This window comes from Carlito syrichta, unplaced genomic scaffold, assembly GCF_000164805.1.
Source record: "Carlito syrichta isolate Samal-C Ts95f unplaced genomic scaffold, Tarsius_syrichta-2.0.1 Scaffold311472, whole genome shotgun sequence".
In the NCBI taxonomy this organism is placed as follows: Eukaryota; Metazoa; Chordata; class Mammalia; order Primates; family Tarsiidae; genus Carlito; species Carlito syrichta.
The window spans coordinates 134,450-153,587 of NW_007255568.1; the positions used below are offsets into that span (position 1 = coordinate 134,450).

At 39.1% G+C, this 19,138-nt stretch overlaps 1 protein-coding gene across 1 annotated transcript in view; it reads left to right on the plus strand.

The window, feature by feature from the left end:
* PPP1R21 (protein phosphatase 1 regulatory subunit 21) overlaps positions 1 to 19,138 on the plus strand; it is a 73,943-nt gene that overhangs the window by 29,984 nt on the left and 24,821 nt on the right. Inside the window, exons 12-15 of the mRNA XM_008068676.1 lie at positions 2,834 to 2,970; positions 8,107 to 8,199; positions 14,925 to 15,052; positions 18,482 to 18,634. Of these exons, the coding sequence (XP_008066867.1) occupies positions 2,834 to 2,970; positions 8,107 to 8,199; positions 14,925 to 15,052; positions 18,482 to 18,634 (511 nt within the window). The remainder of the gene's footprint in view (positions 1 to 2,833; positions 2,971 to 8,106; positions 8,200 to 14,924; positions 15,053 to 18,481; positions 18,635 to 19,138) is intronic.

Here is a 19,138-nt window from a genome sequence, read left to right on the forward strand (position 1 = left end):
TCTTATTCTGTCGCCCAGACTGGAGTGCAGTGGCCGCTCCCGGCCACCGCAGCCTCGACCTGCTGGGCTCCGACGATCCTTCCGCCTCCGCCTTCCAAGTAGCTGGAACTACAGGCGTGCACTACCACGTCTGGCTGATTTTTTTTTATTGTAGAGATGAGGTCTTGCCAAGTTGCCCAGGCAGGTCTCGAACCCGCGGGCTCAGGCAGTCCACTCACCTCAGCCTCCCAAGGCGTGGGATTACAGGCTGAGCCACTGAGCCCAGCTGAAATGGTATATATTTTTGTTACCAGCGACTTATTTAAGTCATAAATGAAAAACTATCTATTCTCACCCTTACAGGATATGTTATTTAGTAACCTTTAATTTTCCACCTTAAATATTTCTTGAAAAGCAGAAAAAATAATATATATAACTTGAAATTTGATAATATTGCTTGTAAGTTTTGATACTTTTGGCTTAAAACTACCAAGATTACCATTTCATTTATATCTTTTTTTTTTTTTTTTCTTTTTGAGTTGGAGTCTCACTGTCACTCAGGCTGGAGTGCAGTGGCTGCTCCCGGCCACCGCAGCCTCGACCTGCTGGGCTCCGGCGATCCTTCTGCCTCAGCCTTCCAAGTAGCTGGAACTACAGGCGCATGCTACCACGCCTGGCTAATTTTTTTGATTTATTGTAGAGATGAGGTCTCGCCTGCCCAGGCGGGTCTCGAACCCACGGGCTCAGGCAATCCACTCACCTCAGCCTCTCAAAGACGGGGATTACAGGCCTGAGTCACCAAGCCCAGCTTCATTTATATCTTTACATTCCAAGGTTTAGCCCTTGGAAAAAAAATAATACAACTGGAACATAAGGGAAATAAGAATGTATTTATTATAGTATATTATAAAATAAGGTTTAGAAAATATGTAGGTTAATTACTTATAGACACTGAAAATATGTGAGTGATTACAGTTCATAAGCCCTTGTAAAACTAAAGGAGTAGGTTTTAACTTTTCAAAAATATAAAGTTTCATTATTAAAAGAAATTAATAGCTGGGCTTGGTGGCTCAGCCTGTAATCTGGTGCTTTGGGAGTCTGAGGTAAGTGGATTGCCTGAGCCCGCGGGTTCGAGACCCGCCTGGGCAACTTGGTGAGACCTCATCTCTATAATAAATAAAAAAAAAAATTAGCTGGGTATGGTAGCGCATACCTGTAGTTCCAGCTACTTGGAAGGCTAAGGCAGAAGGATCACCGGAGCCTAGCAGGTCGAGGCTGCAACTCAAAAAAAAAAAAAAAGAAGAAATGAACATGTAACGAGAGGCAACTTATTTCCTAATTCTTACCTAACAAGGTATTTCAGTAACCAAATTCTGTGATTTGTGCATATGGTAGGATTTTAGGAATCAGGGAATTTTGACTAAAACTGATAATTATGAATTATAGTTTTATTCAGATGTTTCTGTGAAATAGTTCAGTATAATTAAAGCTTTTGTTGTGGAAAATTGACTCTAGAAGTTTAACATGAAAATTGACTCTACCTTTGATTATGTTTAAGAAGAATCTGTTTAAGAAACATTGCAAAAGAATTTACTGTAGCCCAGCTCGGTGGCTCAGCCTGTAGTCCTGTGCCTTTGGGAGGCTGAGGTGAGTGGATTGCCTGAGCCCGCGGGTTCGAGACCCGCCTGGGCAGGCGAGACCTCATCTCTACAATAAATCAAAAAATTAGCCGGGCATGGTAGCACGCGCCTGTTATTCCGGCTACTTGAAAGGCTGAGGCAGAAGGATCACCAGAGCCCAGCAGGTAGAGGCTGCGGTGGCCGGGAGCAGCCACTGCACTCCAGTCTGGCAACAGAGTGAGACTCCAACTCAAAAAAAAAAAAAAGATTTTACTGTTTGAAAGAGTTACGAATTTTATTTGCTCTTCATTTTTTTTTTTTTATAATTACATTTTTAAAAACATTGGATAAGTTCTTTTTGAACTCAGATTTCTATTTTTGGAATATTTTGTCCCATATGCTTTCAGCCCTGCTTCATGAGTTATTCATATTTCGAGGCAGCCTTTTGAGCATTCACTTAAATATCACTTTAATTGACAAAATGACCTGTTGTTTAGGGAGTATATGGGCTTAGATCTAAATGAAGCTTTCTGCTGAAAATAAAGTGGAGGAGAAATGCCAAGGGAGAGGGAGCAGATAGGATTATGATTTGTATGCTGACTTTTCTGACTTTATGTAAAAACCTTTTTTTACTCCACATTTTAAAATAAACACTGTTAAGACTCCACATTTTAAAAAACCTTATAATTAAGTTTTTCCAAGTAACTATTTAAGATTTAAAATGGTAAAATGTATGTTATGAATGTTAAGCATTTACTTTTAAATTTGAACCTCTAGTTTGTTTTTCCAATCTGGGTTTTGAAAAAATACATATACTGAAAAAGATCTTGTAATTCACTCTGCTAGTGTCCGTGGTAGTAATACCAGTTCTTGTTTAATTGATTTTTCTTTAGGAATTTTGTTTATTTATTTGTTTCCCATAAATATTTTGAGGACTTTTAATATTTAAAATACGAGAAATACTTGAATGTCTCTGTGTTGCTCTTGGGAGGGGAAGATAATGGGCATGTGCCTTTATTTTTTCTTCCATTTAGTTCTCTTAGTCCTTTGGAATTTGCAGCAAGCAGTACGTGTATCATGATGTAAAAAGAAAAATGGGCTTGTACAAGTAGATCAAATTTCTTTTTCTGCAGAATCTCTCTTTGGATAGAGTTGTTTGAGAATTTTGTTTGTTTCTAATAGCTAGTTGAAAATCGTTCAGGTTGCTCACTTCGTAAAAATCTGCCCATTCCTAGTTTAGAAGAAGAATGTGAATCTTCTCTCTGCACGTCTGCGTTACGAGCCAGGAATGTAGAGCTGTCCCAGGACATGAAAAAGTTGACGGCAGTGTTTGAGAAGCTGCAGACTTACGTGGCTCTGCTTGCCTTGCCAAGTGAGTGTGTTTGTTGCTCGTAGTTCAACTTGAAAGACTTAAGAGTACAAGAAGCAGAAAAAGGAGACGGCTTAACTTAGCAGAGTGAAAGGAACACAGGATCTGGAGTCAGAAAAACTTGAATTCAAATCCCCCAGCCTCTTATACATTTATGACCTTGGACTTTAAAGTACTTTGCCTCTCTGCACTTCTGTTTCCCCACTTATAAAATGGAGTTAAATGTTATTAGTAAGTTAAATTAAGAACATAAAATATCAGACATTGAACATGTATTAAATATTCACTCTCTTTCTCTCCTACCTCTTTTTTATATGCAGAGGGACAAATCATAAGAATTAATAGCAACTTTCCAACAGGTAGCATAGGAGAGCTTTATTAGTAAAAATGCCTTTTTTTTGGCCTAACTTGAAAATAATATGTTCAGGTAACTGAATGAACCTCAGTTTAAGTGATATTTTTAAGATTCCATGAATTTTCTGGTACTGTGATTTTTGTGTTTGTTTTTTTAAAACAACTGTATTGTGATATAATTTGCATACCATACAATTTATCAATTCAAATTGTATTCTTCTGGAATTTTTAGTATATTCATAAGTATGTGCTTCATCACTACAGAACATTTTAGAACATTTTTATCGCCTTACAAAGAAACCCTGTATACTTTAACTGTCATCCCCTGCTCCCCTGTTCCTCCTCTCCCTAGCTCTTAAGCAAGTGCTCATCTACTTTCTATCTATATATTTACCTATTCTGCACATTTCATATAAATGGAATCATGTAATATGTGATCTTTTCTGACTGCTTTCTTTCACTTACCCTAATGTCTTTAAGATTCGCATAAGTTGTACATATATCAGTACTTCATTCCTTTTTATTGCAGAATACTACTCCATTTTATGCATGTACCACATTTTATTTGTTCTTTTGTCAGGTAATGGACATTTGGATTGTTTCTACCCTTTGGCTATGATGAATAATGGTGTTACAGACGTCTATTCATGTACAAGTTTTTGTGTGGACGTATCTTTTCATTTCTTTTGGGTATAAACTAGGAATGGCATTGCTGAGTCATGTGGTAACTCTCTGTGCTTCACAGTTTGAGGATATGTAATACTGTTTTCCAAGTATTGTACCATTTTACATTCCAGCAATGTATAGGAGTTCCAATTTCTCCACATCTTCTTCAACACTACTATTATTTGTCTTTTTTATTTTGGCCATTCTAGGTAGCATTAAGTGCTTTTGACTTGCAATTCCCTGATGGCTTGTGATTTGAACATCTCTTTATGTGTTTATTGGCCATATGTATATTTTCTCTGGAGACATGTTCGTTAAGATCCTTTTTCCACTTTTCAGTTAGGCTGTCTTTTTATTATTGAGCTCTAAGTGTTTTTTATGTATTATAGATACATGTCCCTTATTAGATGAATGGTTTACAATATTTTTTCCATTTTGTGAGTTGTCTTTGTACTTTCTTGATAGTGTCCTTTAAAACACAAAGTGTTAGCCGGGCTTGGTGGCTCAGCCTGTAATCCCGTGCCTTTGGGAGGCTGAGGTGAGTGGATTGCCTGAGCCCGCGGGTTCGAGACCCGCCTGGGCAACTTGGCAAGACCTCATCTCTACAATAAATCAAAAAATCAGCTGGGCGTGGTAGCACATGCCTGTAATTCCGGCTACTTGGAAGGCTGAGGCAGAAGGATCACTGGAGCCCAGCAGGTCAAGGCTGTGGTGGCCGGGAGCGGCCACTGCACTCCAGTCTGGGCGACAGAGTGAGACTCCAACTCAAAAAAAAACAAAATGTTGAATTTTAATGTAGTCTGGTTTTCTATTTTTTCTTATGTTGTTTAGTCATATCTAAGACTTCATTTTGAAATCTGAGGTTATGAAGACTTACTTCTATATTTTCTTCCAAGAGTTTTATAGTTTTAACTATTGCATTTAGGTCTATGATCCATTTTGAGTTAATTTCTATATATGGTGCAAGGTAAGGATGTAATTTTATCTTTTGTATGTTGTCCCATCACCATTTATTGAAAAGTCTTTTTTTTCCTTATTGAATGGTCTTGACACCTTTATCGAGAATCATTTGAACATAGATGTATAAATTTATTTCTGGATTTTCAGTTCTATTTTGTTGACCTATATGTCTGTTCTGCACCATACCACACTGTCTTGATGACTGTCACATTGTAGTACATTTTGAGATTAGGAAATGTAAGTTTCTCTACTTCATTCATTTTCAAGAGTGTTTTAGTTATCAGAGGCCCTTTGAAACTTCATCTAAATTTTGAAATCAGTGTGTTGCGTTCTACAAAGACGTGAGCTAAGGAATTGCATTGGATCTGTAGATCATTTTGGGGAGTGTTGTGATTGAATTGTGTTCCCCAAAATAATATGTGACGTTCTAACCTCCAGTACATGTGTGGGTGATCTTATTTGGAAATAAGGCCTCTGTAGGTATAATCAAGTTAAGAAGCAGACATACTGGATTAAGGAGAACCCTAAATTCAATGACTGGCATCCTCATAAGGGGAGGGAGATTTGGAGACAGATGGAGATACAAGAGAGAAGGCCATATGAAGATGGAGGCCGGAATTGGAATTATGCCATCATAGTCAAGGAATACCTGGGGGAGCGGGCAATAGAAGCTAGAAGAGCAAGAAAGAATTCTCCTCTAGAGTCTTCGGAGGGAATGTGGGCTTGCTGGCACCTTACTTTGGCCTACAGAGCTGTGAAAGAATAAATTTCTGTTGTTTTAAACCACCTTGTTTGTGGTACTTTATTTCAGCAGTCCTAGGAAACTAATACAAGAAATAGTGCCATCTTAACAACATTAAGTCTTCTAATTCATTAACGTGGTATGTTTTTCCTTTTATGTAGCTCTTCCTGTAATTTCTTTAAACACGATTTTCTAGTTTTCAGAGCATAAATTTTGCACCATGATGTTGCTTCTGAGTGGATTCAGCTTTGGGCATGAATATAGTCACTCTGGGATGACAGTGGTGTTGGCTGGGCTCTCCTTCACTGTCTTCCCTAATCACCCTAGGTTTAAGTTTCACTAATTGCTGGCTGATTACTGTCATGTTTTCAAAGTGCCTTGGGTCATAAATTGTCCACAGGCTGAATCAATTAAATCTGGGCTCCTTTATAGGTCTAGTTATAGACCTCGAATCTAACTAGCAGGTCTAGCTTTTGAGGTCAGTGTTTGAGATTTGTTCTGACCCCAGGGGGTCTCTTAACTGTTTCAGTGTCTGGTTCTCTCTGGTAAACGAGTCAGCCCACAGTTTATACTCTAAGTTCTACCAACTTATTCTTTACTGTTTTCTCCACAGCTCTGCTCTTTGAAGGGCATCCTTAGAGTTGAACTTCTCCAGTTCTTCAACAGTTGAACTGTGTTGCAAATTAACTCAGTTTCTTTGAGAAGAGTTTCAGAGCTCTTGTTTGCAGAGGCTTGTGTATACCCTGGGCTAAATCTTTGGGGACTGGGGGTAGTACCACACTTCTCTCTGAGTGGTACCCTCTTATTAGGAACTGAGTGCTTGGTGGAGGTGGTAGGGCAGTAGCCCAGGTGTCCTGTATTTGCCTTTTTCAATGTGAAACTCCTGTTGGTGAGCTGAGGCAAGAGTGATCAGGGCCCCATTTTCTCAGCTGCACCATGCCCAACGTAGAACCTCCATCCTAGGAGTGGGGACCAGGTGAAAGACAGGAACCCTCCCTACTTCTCTACCCAGAATTTAGCCTCAGCATCATGTAACTGGGGGCAAGATGATATATCCAGCCCTCTCTGGGAGTTGAGAGAGAAGGAGTCCTGTGTTCTTGGCTGTACCTGTTGGGAGTGAGGTTTAATCTTCCTGGAGTGGTCAGGGGAGTGAATCCTGGTTTAAATACCATAGACTAGTTATATAGTAACAAGGTAAAAATTCACAAAGACTTTCATTTTTAAAAGAATCATGGAAGAGCTCACACCTATAATTCTCCTGCTTTGGGTTGCCAAGGCAGTAGGATTGCTTGAGCCCAGGAGTTCGATATCAGCTTGCACAACACAGCAAGACCTCATCTTTACAAAAAGTCAAAAAATTAGCTGGGCATGGTGCTGCATGCCTATAGTCTCAGATACTTGGGAGACTGAGGTGGGAATATCACCTAAGCCCAGGAGGTCAAGGCTGAGGTGAGCCAGGATCATGCCACTGCACTCTAACCTGGGTGACAGAGTAAGACTCCAACTATAAATAAATAAAATAAATTTAATAAATAAATAAATATCATGAAGGACTTAATCCTGCTTAGCAATCTAATTTTGATTCTCAGCCATTAAAAATACTTGTAGATATGAGAGGTGCAAATCAGGCAAACCGGTTAGATGTGTAGTCTTATCACCCTTATCTCTGTAAAGATTTTAAGTACCATTACCTTTTTTTTTTTTTTTTTTTTTTTGAGATGGAGTCTCACTCTGTCGCCCAGACTGGAGTGCAGTAGCCGCTCCCGGCCACTGCAGCCTCAACCTGCTAGGCTCCGGTGATCCTTCTGCCTCAGCCTTCCAAGTAGCTGGAACTACAGGTGCGTGCTACCACGCCCGGCTAATTTTTTTTTAAATTTATTGTAGAGGTGAGGTCTTGCCAAGTTGCCCAGGCGGGTCTCGAACCCGAGGGCTCAGGCAATCCACTCACCTCAGCCTCCCAAAGGCGCGGGATTACAGGCTGAGCCACTGAGCCCGGTTTACTTTTTTTTTTTTTTTAAGACAGAGTCTTGGTCTGTTACCCAGGCTGGGGCACAGTGGCATGATCATGGCTCACTGCAACCTTGAATTCCTGGGTTCTAGAGATCCTCCCACCTCAGTCTCCTGAGCAACTGGGACAACAGGCATGCATCTCTATACCCAGATACTTTAAAAAACATTTTTGTAGAGACAGGGATCTCAGTATGTTGCCTAGGTGAGTCTTAAACTCCTGGTTTCAAGCAATCCTCCTGCCTTGGTCTTCCAAAGTATTGGGATTACAGGCGTGTGCCACTGTACCTGGTCATTATTTCTAACATAGTACAAGCAGTCTTCATTCTCTATCTTCCCAAAAGTAAAGGGAGAGGGTGGGTGGTCCACTTTTCAGGAAAATGCTTAGCTTTGTGATTTTGATTTCCTAGGTACAGAGCCAGATGGACTCCTCCGAACAAACTATAGTTCTGTCTTAACAATTGTTGGTGCCGCTCTACATGGGTTTCATGATGTTATGAAAGGTAAGCCTTGAAAAAGAACATAAGTAAGCTTAAAACCTTCATTCCACTTTCTCAGGTCTGCCTGGATGAGGTTTAAACAAATACAGCCAAGGGTAATAGACCCCAGATAAAGGCTTAGTAGCATTTGGCTTAGTTCAACTGCATAGCTCACTGCCTTCTGCTTTTCCCATCTGCTTCATTTCTGAAGGTAAACAAAGTGCTGAAGAGAAATCCTTGTGCACAGTACTTTAGCCAAAAATGCATTACACTGACTTCAGGCAGGTGTATGACTTTTACCAAACCAGACATGCTATTCAGAGGCATTTAGCAAAATACTTGTACTTGCTAGAGCCCAAGCATGAAGGAATTGAGGAAACCTAGTCTGAGTCTGAGTCTGTGTGATTCTGAGTGCTGTCTAGTCCAATGCTTTGTATTGCTTTAAGGTTTTTTCCCCTTTCTTTTCCATTTAGGGACTATTGGGGTAGGGGATGGAGAGGGCAGGAGCAATTGTAATGGAGTGTTGGAGATAGCCCAGGTGCCTAGGTGACTCACTGTGGTGTAAAGTCAGCAATTAGTGACCAATTTTACAGAAAATAGTTTTTAAAAACTTAGAACTGTGTTGTGTAACATGAGAAGAGGGGTACATTGGGGCACTGGGATTCATTCTTGGTCTCAGCAGTGTTATTAAGCACCACTTTACCATCCAGTCTGGAGTATGAGCCTTCCTGTGACTTGTCTTAATTACAAGGCACTTTTAAAGTCACTGTACTTCTAGAGCTAGCCCTGGCTTCAGAAATCACGTCTTGGATAGCCAGTCTGAGTGGCAGTTAACAGTATTCAATTCCAGGACAAGTGTGGTAATTCATACTTATAATCCCAGCACTTTGGAATGGGCAGATTGCTTGTCCAGGAGTTCAAGATCAGCCTGGGTAACATAGCCAAAACTTTGTCTGTAGAAAAAAATTAGCCAGGTTTGGGCACATGCACCTGTAGTTACAGCTGTTCAGGATACTGAGGTGGAAGGATTGCTGGAGCCTAGCAGGTTGAGGCTGCCATGAGCTGTGATCACCGTGATCATGCCACTGCACTTCAGCCTGAGCAACTGAATAAGACCTTGACTCAATAAACAAACAAACAAACAAATAAATATTCAACCCCAGTCCTGAAAAACCTAGTCTGGTCTGTAGGAAACCCAAGAGATGGCACTTTTTTCTGTACAGCTTTTGATTTGAGGAGCTGAGACTTAGTTGTTATACTCAATTCCAGAACTTTACTTAATCTAGAACCAGGTCATTGAAACCACAAATACCTTTGTGGCTACTAGTTTTTAAATTTTGTTTAAAAAATGTTCTTATGATGATACAGGTTGAGTGTCCTTAATTTGTAAATCTGAAATCCAAAATGCTTCAAAATCTAAAACTTTTTGAGTGCCAACATGACATCACAGTGCAAAATTCCACACCTGACCTCTTGTGACATGATGGACCACAGTCAAAACTTTGACTCATGCAGAAAATTATTTAAAGTAGTGTTCAAAATTACCTTCAGGTTATATGTGGAAGCTATAGGAAACATAAATTAATTTCACGTTTAGACTTGGGTCACGTCCCTCAAATATTATATATGTACAACTATTCCAAAATCTGAAAAAAAGTGAAATTCAATACACTTCTGGTCTCAAACATTGTGGATAAGGCATTCTCAGTCTATTGATTGGTAGGTGGGTCTCAGTGTAAAAAGAAGGATTTATAAAAGTATGTATCCTTTTTTCAAAAAAATGCAAGGGATTTTTAAAAATGTGCATCTTGGCCGGACTCGGCGGCTCAGCTTGTAATCTCAGCACTTTGGGAGGCTGAAGCAAATGGATTTCCTGAGCCCGCGGGTTCGAGACCAGCCCGGGCAACTTGGAGAGACCTTGTCTCTACAATAAAAATAAATTAGCCGGGCGTGGTAGCATGCATCTGAGTTTCAGCTACTTGGAAGGCTGAGGCGGAAGGATCACCAGAGCCCAAAAGGTTGATGCTGGGGTGGCTGTGAGCATGCCACTGCACTCCAACCTGGGTGACAGAGTGAGACTTCAACTCAAAAAAAAAAAAAGTGTAGCTTACATGGAACTAAAATGAGAGTGAATTAATCTTTTAACAAATGGCATTCTGTTTTGTGAAAGGGCCATATATGTAAAGTGACCCCCAAATGAAGGAGCTGAAAAACCAAAGAAGGAGGCAGACAAATCCGGTTTGTTAGTATGGGATAATTTATTGAGTGATCTTACAAACAGAAGGATGGTCTTGGGCAGCCGCAAGACAGGTAGATCTTTGTACGGAAGTCCCCAACCCAGAGCTTATATCTTGTGGAAAAGTATATGTGCTCTGGAAGGAATGTGTAGACGGTTATAGGAATCACAGCCTGTGATTTTTGTAACAGTATCAAGGATTGTTTTGGAGGAAACTCATAGTTTTATAGAAGCGTAATGCATCAACTAGACATTTTGGAGGCATTCCTGGACTCGGGGTTAGTCAGAAGTTACATGGTGGGTTAGCATTTAAAATAAAGTCACTCTGGTCCCCCCGCCCCACCCCTCTAATATGGCTCTTATAACATAATACACCCACCTCTTCTGTGACGGTCTCTGAGCCTTTAGAGGGAAGTGTCTAGTCATTTTGATGGCCTGGATGACATATTGTATTAATTTGTTTTTTAGTTGTCACTGAAGTAACAATAGACACAACAACAGGCAATGACTCAGGAACACCACAGAAAAGGGTCCACTGACCACAGTAGTTATAAAAAGTCCCACCAGACACGTTTCTACCAGAGCTGATAAAAGACCAATCACAAATACTTAAGACTCCTGAAGACCTTGAGCCAGAAGAGGGGACACATGAATGGGAGTTAGACTGACAACTTCCCCAGGGTAGAGAAGGTGTTTCTTGCCAGAGAGCAAAAAAGTTCCTGGTCAGCTAAAGTGGCCTTCACTGCTCCTGTTGGAGTCCAGGCCAAAATGTTCCACATGTCACTACATAGACTCCTTTAAAGGGCACTTTGGTTGACCATTTGACTTGGTCTTTTGCTGCCCCATAACCTTAAAAATAACGCTGACACTTTTGCTTTTGGGATAATATGTTTGTATATACCTGTATACAAATATGTATACAACTCATGTATACACCAGGTATATACCTCAGCCCATCATCCTTGGGGCTGCCTATGTCCTAACTAACAATAATAGAGCAACCATAGTCATTTTGCTTCATTAAAAAATAACTGCCCTGCCAAGTACCTACTAAATACTTGTATTTCCACCCATGACCTATTCCTGTTACTGCTCTACCCTACAAAAATAAAAATAAACCTCTTCCTACAGTGGGCCTCTCTACCTTTTCTTTCTTTCACAATGGCTTTCTGCTTGATTTAGTTCTGGGGGCTCATGGTGACAAAAGCTATTATTCTTGGTCTCCTACTTGTCATAGTTATCACTTCTTATAATTTATATTGCTGTTGCGACCTTTTCTTACAAGTAAAAAATAAATTCATATAACACCTAACACCAGACATCCTTCTCTAAAGGCTCAGGGGCCAATGCAAAAGGGGTGGGTGCATAAGATTATAAGAGCCAGAGAAGAGGAGTGGAGTATGGGGACCAGAGTGACTTTATTTTATTTTATTTTTTTAAGTAACAAAACCAAGATGATGTTCTTTATTATCATGAGTGTTTAATATTGTTCTAAATGTATTAGATAATACAATTAGAGATAGAAAATATAATTGGCATAAAATAGAGTGAAGTTGGTAAATTGTCATTAATTGTAGGTGATTTTTTTAATCCTAGAAACTCTAAAAAGTTCAAATGATAAGTATTTAAAATTGGTAAAGGAAGTCAATGAGTATCAGAATAATATACAGAAACAACAGTATTATTTAAGTGCAGAGTGACTTTATTTTAAACACCAGTCTGCCTTGTAGCTTCTGACTAATTCTGAATTTGGGAATACCTCCAAAATATCTGACTGATGTACTAATCTTTATATAAAGACACCTAAGAAGTTTCCTCAATACAGCCCTTGATGCTGTTATAGAAATCACAGGCTGTGACACCTGTAGCCATCTACAGAATCCTTCTAGAGAACATACATGTCTCCCCCAAGATATAAGCCCTGGACCTGGAGGGTTTCTGTACGAGGATTTGCCTGTTTTGGGGCTGCTCAGGACCACACTTCTGTGTGTAAGTTCCCTCAATAAATTCGCCCATATCAACAACCTGGATTTGTCTGCCGCCTCCTTTGGTTTCTTGGCTTCTTCAGCATTTGGGGATCACTTTGCATATCCCTATCGCAGAACTTATTCTAAGTGAGAATTGTCAGATTTTTAGTCTCAGAGAGGTGTAAAGCCAGTAAACTGATAGGAAACATGAAGGAAAAAAAGTATATGGTCTAGGTCATATGATTCCTCTGTACTTTTTGGAGTCGAAATGTAATGTTGACTGGGCGCAGTGGCTCACGCCTGTAATCCCAGCACTTTGAGAAACTGAGATGAGAGGATTGCCCTGAGCCCAGGGATTTGAGACCAGTCTGGACAACTTGGTGAGACCTCGTTTTTACAATAAATTAAGAAAAATTAGCTAGGCATGGTGGTACATGCCTGTAGTTCTAGCTACTTGAAAGACTGAGGCTGAAGTGGAAGGATCGCCTGAGCCCAGCAGGTTGTGGCTGCAGTGGCTGTGAGCATGCCACTGCACTCCAGCCTAGATGACAGAGTGAAACTATGACTCAAAAAAAAAAAATTTAATGTCAAAGAACATCCTAATTGATTAAAATATTTGACTAATCAAGAGTAAAAAATTCTATTGGGAGAATAATTGTAATCAAATTATAATAGCATTGTTCTTAGTATTACACTTTTTTCTTTCTTTCTTTTTTTTTTCTTTTTGAGTCAGTGTTTCAGTATGTTGCCCAGACTGGAATGCGGTGGCATGATTGTGGCTCACCGCAGCTTTAACTTCCTGGGCTTGGGTGATCCTTCTGCCTTAGCCTCTTGAGTAGTTGGGACCACAGATGTGAGCCACCATACCTGGCTAATTTAAAAAATTTTTTGTAGTGACATGGTCTCACTATGTTGTCCATGATGGTCTCAAGCCCCTGGGCTCAAGCAATTATTCCATCTTGACCCTCACCCCCAGATGTTGGGATTATAAATGTGAGCCAATAATCCAAGATTGCCTACCAACCAAGTTGTATTATTATAACATTGTATACTTCCAGTACAAGATTGAATAAAACTGTCTGTGGTGTGTAGAAAAAATAACATGCTTTAAGGACTAGCAAGTTCAGTATACAAAAAGCATTCAGCATTCTAAATGAGTTGTTATACACTTGGATATCTTATAAATATAGGGAGGATAATCATATATTTTCAAAAATATATTAAACATAATAGTAATATACCAATTGACTGGTATCTTTGCTGTGACAGCTGTGTCATAGTAATATAAGATGTTAACAATAGGGAAAGCTAGCTGAGGGCTGTAAAGAAACTCTGACTTTTCTGTAAATCAAAAACTATTCTAAGTTAAAGATATATTTACACAAGAATATAGAAGCATATAAATATATACATTAAATAATTAATTAAATAGTTCCTTAGTTTAAAATTTGGTGAAAATAATCTCATGCATGGGAACATAGTAATTTTGAGTTAAAATATCATGATCATATCAGGTTAAATCTCAAATACTGTTTCCTTCCAAATAGTCTTATTTCCCCCTTTTAATTATCTGTAGTCTAAAATCAACTAAATTTTTTCCTTCTGAATAATGAAATTCTCTGTATATAATCTGCTATAAAAGTTAATTTTCGTGTTTTATGATTTATTTTTAGCTTTGTTGGTAATGCTAATTAGTACTCTTTAACTGAAATATTTTTTAAGAAAATCAAAGGAGGCTGTATTATAAATGCTTTATTATTTAAAGGTGTACCTACTCTTTCTTGAAAATATGCATTGTTTTAATAATTCTCCAGTTTTCCCTTATTTCCAGGACAAAATAATTATTTATCTTAGAGACTCAGAACATCCAAAGCTTGGCGTCTGGCCAGTCTCACTACTGCAATTTCTCTGAACCCTTTTGTATTTAAGCCTTTTCTGTCCTTTCCTATCATAGGCCTTTATTGTAAAGTTCTTGGACTAGAGGTAGTAGTACAGGAAGCCAGACCCTGAGTATTCAATCCTTATTTGGCTGTGGAGATGTTTCTTATCACTAGTTACAGTGTGTACTAAGCAAACCAGCTAAGGTCCGATTAGTATGGTGAGACATCTTGTCTATATTAGCTGTTCTGTTCCAGCTTCATGGGTTGCTTACATAGGTACAAGATAATTTCTTGTTAGTGACTGCTAGCATTAATATTAGTGGGCTAATATTTTAAAAAGTGGGGTTTTAACTGATAAATACTGGTCAGGGTCATTTACCCAATGTTAGAATAAGAGCTAATAATACTCAGATGAGGAAGATTCCAGCTACAAGCTGGTGACTGTATTTAAGACAGCCAAGGTGGTGTGAAACACCCTCACTTCTCTTTCTTCTTTCTGTGCAGGTTTGTGACCTAATTGACATTTAGCACAACCCTGACACTTGAGATCATTCTTTGTCAAATTTACTTCATAAATTTGTAAAAGTGGATATGCGAGATGAACGGGTTGGTTATCTGTGACTTGTATATAGGTAATAATGAGTTTTCATGTGATTGCTTTTGTAGATATTTCCAAACATTATAATCAAAAAGCTACAATAGAGCATGAACTTCCAACAGCAACACAAAAGCTAATAACAACTAATGACTGTATCCTGTCATCAGTAGTGGCATTAACAAATGGAGCAGGAAAGGTAATTATTCTCATGCTTATAGTGATGTTAAATTCAATTCTTAAATATGCTCTTTCTTCTAGTTACATAGGAAAATGGAACTGTTATAAGGACTAAAGGATTTTGGAATATAAGACTTTTTGTAAAATAAGGTTGTTTCCCTTTTCCTGCCTCCCTACCCAATATTTAGTCTGCTCCCCCACTTTTTTTTAAAGAGAGTGGGGCCTCTTGCTATGTTGCCAATACTAGCCTCAAATTCCTGGGCTCAAGGGATCCTCCCACCTTAGCCTCCCAAGTAGCTGGGACTACAGGCATGCACTTCTGTGCCCAGCTTCCTTACCCAATATTTAAAACAATAGGATAGTGACTGTTCAGCATTTATGTTGAGTGAGTGGATCACTCACTGTTTATATTTTAAAGCAGTATTGAATGCAGTGAAGATTCTAGATGGTTTCAATATAGATCTTTATGTATATCAAGACTCTGTTATATAGAACATCAGGAACATACAGAAAAAGAAAACAAACTCCAACATAACCTCATTTTTTTCCCTCCTAGTTTTTTGTTTGTTTTTGGTAACCCTTGGGATAATGCTACCACTGTGACTGTGTATCTTTTATTTTTTTTATTTTTTGAGTTGGATTCTCTATTACCCAGACTGGAATGCAGTGGCACACTCACAGCCACCCCAGTGTAGACCTACTGGGCTCTGGCGATTCTTCTGCCTCAGTCTTCCAAGTAGCTGGAAGTACAGGCGTGCACTACCATGCCCGGCTAATTTTTTATTTTATTGTAGAGACGAGGTCTTGCCAAGTTGCCTAGGCTGGTCTCAAACTGCGGGCTCAGGCAATCTACTTGCCTCAACCTCCCAAAGTGCTGAGATTACAGGCTATGCCACCAAACCTGGCCAGCTTTGTATCTTAACGAGTACTTTTAAGGGACTTCAACATGTGTCTTCATTCAACCCTTAATAGTAGGCAATGATGATTTGGATCATTGAGTGTTTAATTTTTACTGACTAAATTGCAATTTATTTAAAATCCCTTGAGCATGGACATTCTCAAAATGGTTTCAGCAAAAGTCATCTTCTCAGAGTGTTCATGTGGCTATCATCAACACCTTTAATGATTAAGATTTCTCCAATGGCTCAGCCTGTAATCCTGGCACTTTGGAGGCCAAAGCGAAAGGGTTCCCTGAGCCTGGGGGATTCAAGACCAGCCTGGGCAACCGGTGAGACTTCGTGTCTACAGTAAATCATAAAAACTAGCTGAGTGTGGTGGCGTGCATCTGTAGTTCCAGCTACTTGTAAGGCTGAGGTGGAAGGATCACCTGAGTCCAGCAGGTTAAGGCTGCGGTGGCCGTAAGCATGTCACTGCACTCCAACCTGAGTGACAAGAATGAGACTCCGACTCAAAAAAAGAAAAAAGATTTCTCTGAGAACTCCCCATATGTATACAATCAAAAAACTGTATTCTGAACTATCTTAGCTCATTTATTTAAGCAGACTCAACATGATTTCTCAAGGAAATGCTAACCTCTGCATCTGTAGTTATACCATTCTTCTGATGAGTTGGTCATAATAGGAACACATTTTCTTCTGGTGGTTTTAAATCATTAGACATGGTTGCAGCTCATGTTTGGCTTCAGTGTCATCATTTCCAAATTTGGACTGATCTTTGTGACTGCTTGCTATAGCTTGGGGACATAATTAAATCATTTTATCTTTAAGTTCTGTTAGCTCACAGATCTATGTGCACAGGATTCCTGAGCCAGAGGGCCATCCGCACTTTCTTCTCTCTTACCTCCTTCATCTGTGGCATACTGGAAGCTCTCTGAGGATAATCCTAGCTTTGATTCAATTTTTAACAATTCTAGAAAAAGAGAATGTTGATATTTCATAGGAGTCTCTGCATTTGCCATCTTTTATGAGAACTCTGAAGTATTAAATACTTGCATATTTTATGGCCTATTTTAGCTTTGCTTTGCCTGGAACCTTTTAAAAATGTTTCTGATCTTCACTCTGGAATTTTTATAAATAGTTTTCAATTAAAATAAGTATTTGAACTGGTCAGGTGCGGTGGCTCAAGCCTATAATCCCAGCACTTTGGGAGGCTGAGGGGGGCATAGTCTGAGCTCAGGGGTTTGAGACCAACCTGGGCAACTTGGTGAGACCTCTTTTCTACAATAACAAAAAATAATTCTGGCGTGGTAGCATGCACCTGTAGTTACAGCTACTTGGAAGGCTGAGGTGGAAGGATCGCCTGAGCCCAGCAGGTCGAGGCTGCAGTGGCCGTGAGCATACCACTGCACTCCAGCCTGGGTGATAGAGTGAGACTCCGACTCAAAAAAAAAAAAAAAAAAAGTTTTTGAACTAATTCCAGTTGATTTTAGCTTAATACTTAGCTAATGTGAGATGTAAAACTAAATCTTGCAATTTCCTACACCCAGTAGGAAAGTATAGCATAAACATATTATAGAAAATTTGGAAAATATAGAAATATTAGAAAGAGGAAAGAAAGTAAACCTCACCATATATTTTAAATGCAAACACTGAGCATACCCATGTTGTTCACAGTGGCTTTATAGCTCAAGATTTTTGGAATCTTCACCTTATTAAATACTACCCAACATAGAATTTCATTTGACATAGTAAAACATTAATGAAAAATATAACCTTTCTGACCATTAGTGATTAATTGCTTAAATTTTAAGCAACTTTTGCCAACATAGAATATCATTTCACAAGTCACTTTTTAGAATTTATCAAATATTCTGTAATGTATTCAAGACTATACTTTTTCTGGCCAAGACATTTAGTCAGGCATTTTTATTTATATCACCATTTTAGATAGCACTGTAGACTCAAAATAATGGCTCAGCAAAATTACAGTCGTGGGTCTTTATGACTGCTAACATAGATTTAACAAATGTTAAATCTGTGACTGACAGTTTACTGAATTTTCAGTCTTTTAAAAATTATATTTGTAATTCATAAATTGATATTTACAGAATTAAATGTAAGTCACAATTACATATTCAAGATACTGTGTTATGCCTTCTGTTAGAATATGAAATATTCCAAGTTAAAATACAAATGGAATGTAGAAACCCAAACATGGATATTTTGAGAGCAATGGCAGAAATTAATGAGGTAAATAGCTCATGAAAGTCACCTACAGAATAAATCAGAACCAGCCTATGTTTTCAGGAAGAATAGAAATTGCCTAGAGTAGGATATGTCAGAAACCTCTTCTCATTGTTTATCCCAATATCCTATTTCCATTATAAATCATTGCCTAGGTATTCTCCTCAAATGAATAAATGTGGGCTTTTAAGTAGGTGTTGAAATTTTGTTTCCATTCACAGCAGCTTGCTCTGAACACAAGCAGATATATATTGTAGGTATATTATTGGAAAACAACATCTATCTTCTTGTCACACTTTGTTTAGATTGCATCTTTCTTCAGCAACAATGTGGACTACTTCATTGCTTCACTGAGCTACGGGCCTAAGGCAGCGAGTGGATTCATTAGTCCTCTTTCAGCCGAATGCATGCTACAGTATAAGAAAAAAGCTGCTGCCTATATGAAGTCTTTGAGAAAGGTTTGTGATCTGCTGTTAGTATTTAAATCAGAGGACGCATCAGGAATCATTACAGAGAATGGCAAGAATTTTTTCCACGGTTCCCATTGTTTAGATTTTATACAAGTTTGGGGTACGGGTGGTTGGTGGTTGGTGGGTGTTGGAGGTGGCTCTGTGGGGAGGAGGTGGTGACAGAGACCCAAACTTTACTGATAAGAAGCTTTGCCTGTCTTCATAGACCATGTTAGACACATGTGCCAAGTGCCGGTAGAGTACCTGTAGGGAGGTAGTCAGGCAGGTACTTCAGAAACTTAACTTTTAGGAACAGAAAATAAAAATTAAGTTTTTAACCCAAGGCGCGGTGGCTCACACCTGTAATCTCAACACTTTGGGAGGTGGAGGCCAGAGGATTGCCTGAGCCCAGGGGTTTGAGACCAGCCTGGGTGACTTGGTGAGACCGAGTCTCTACAATAAATTAAAAAAAAAAACCGGCTGGGCTTGGTGGCTCAGTCTGTAATCCCAGCA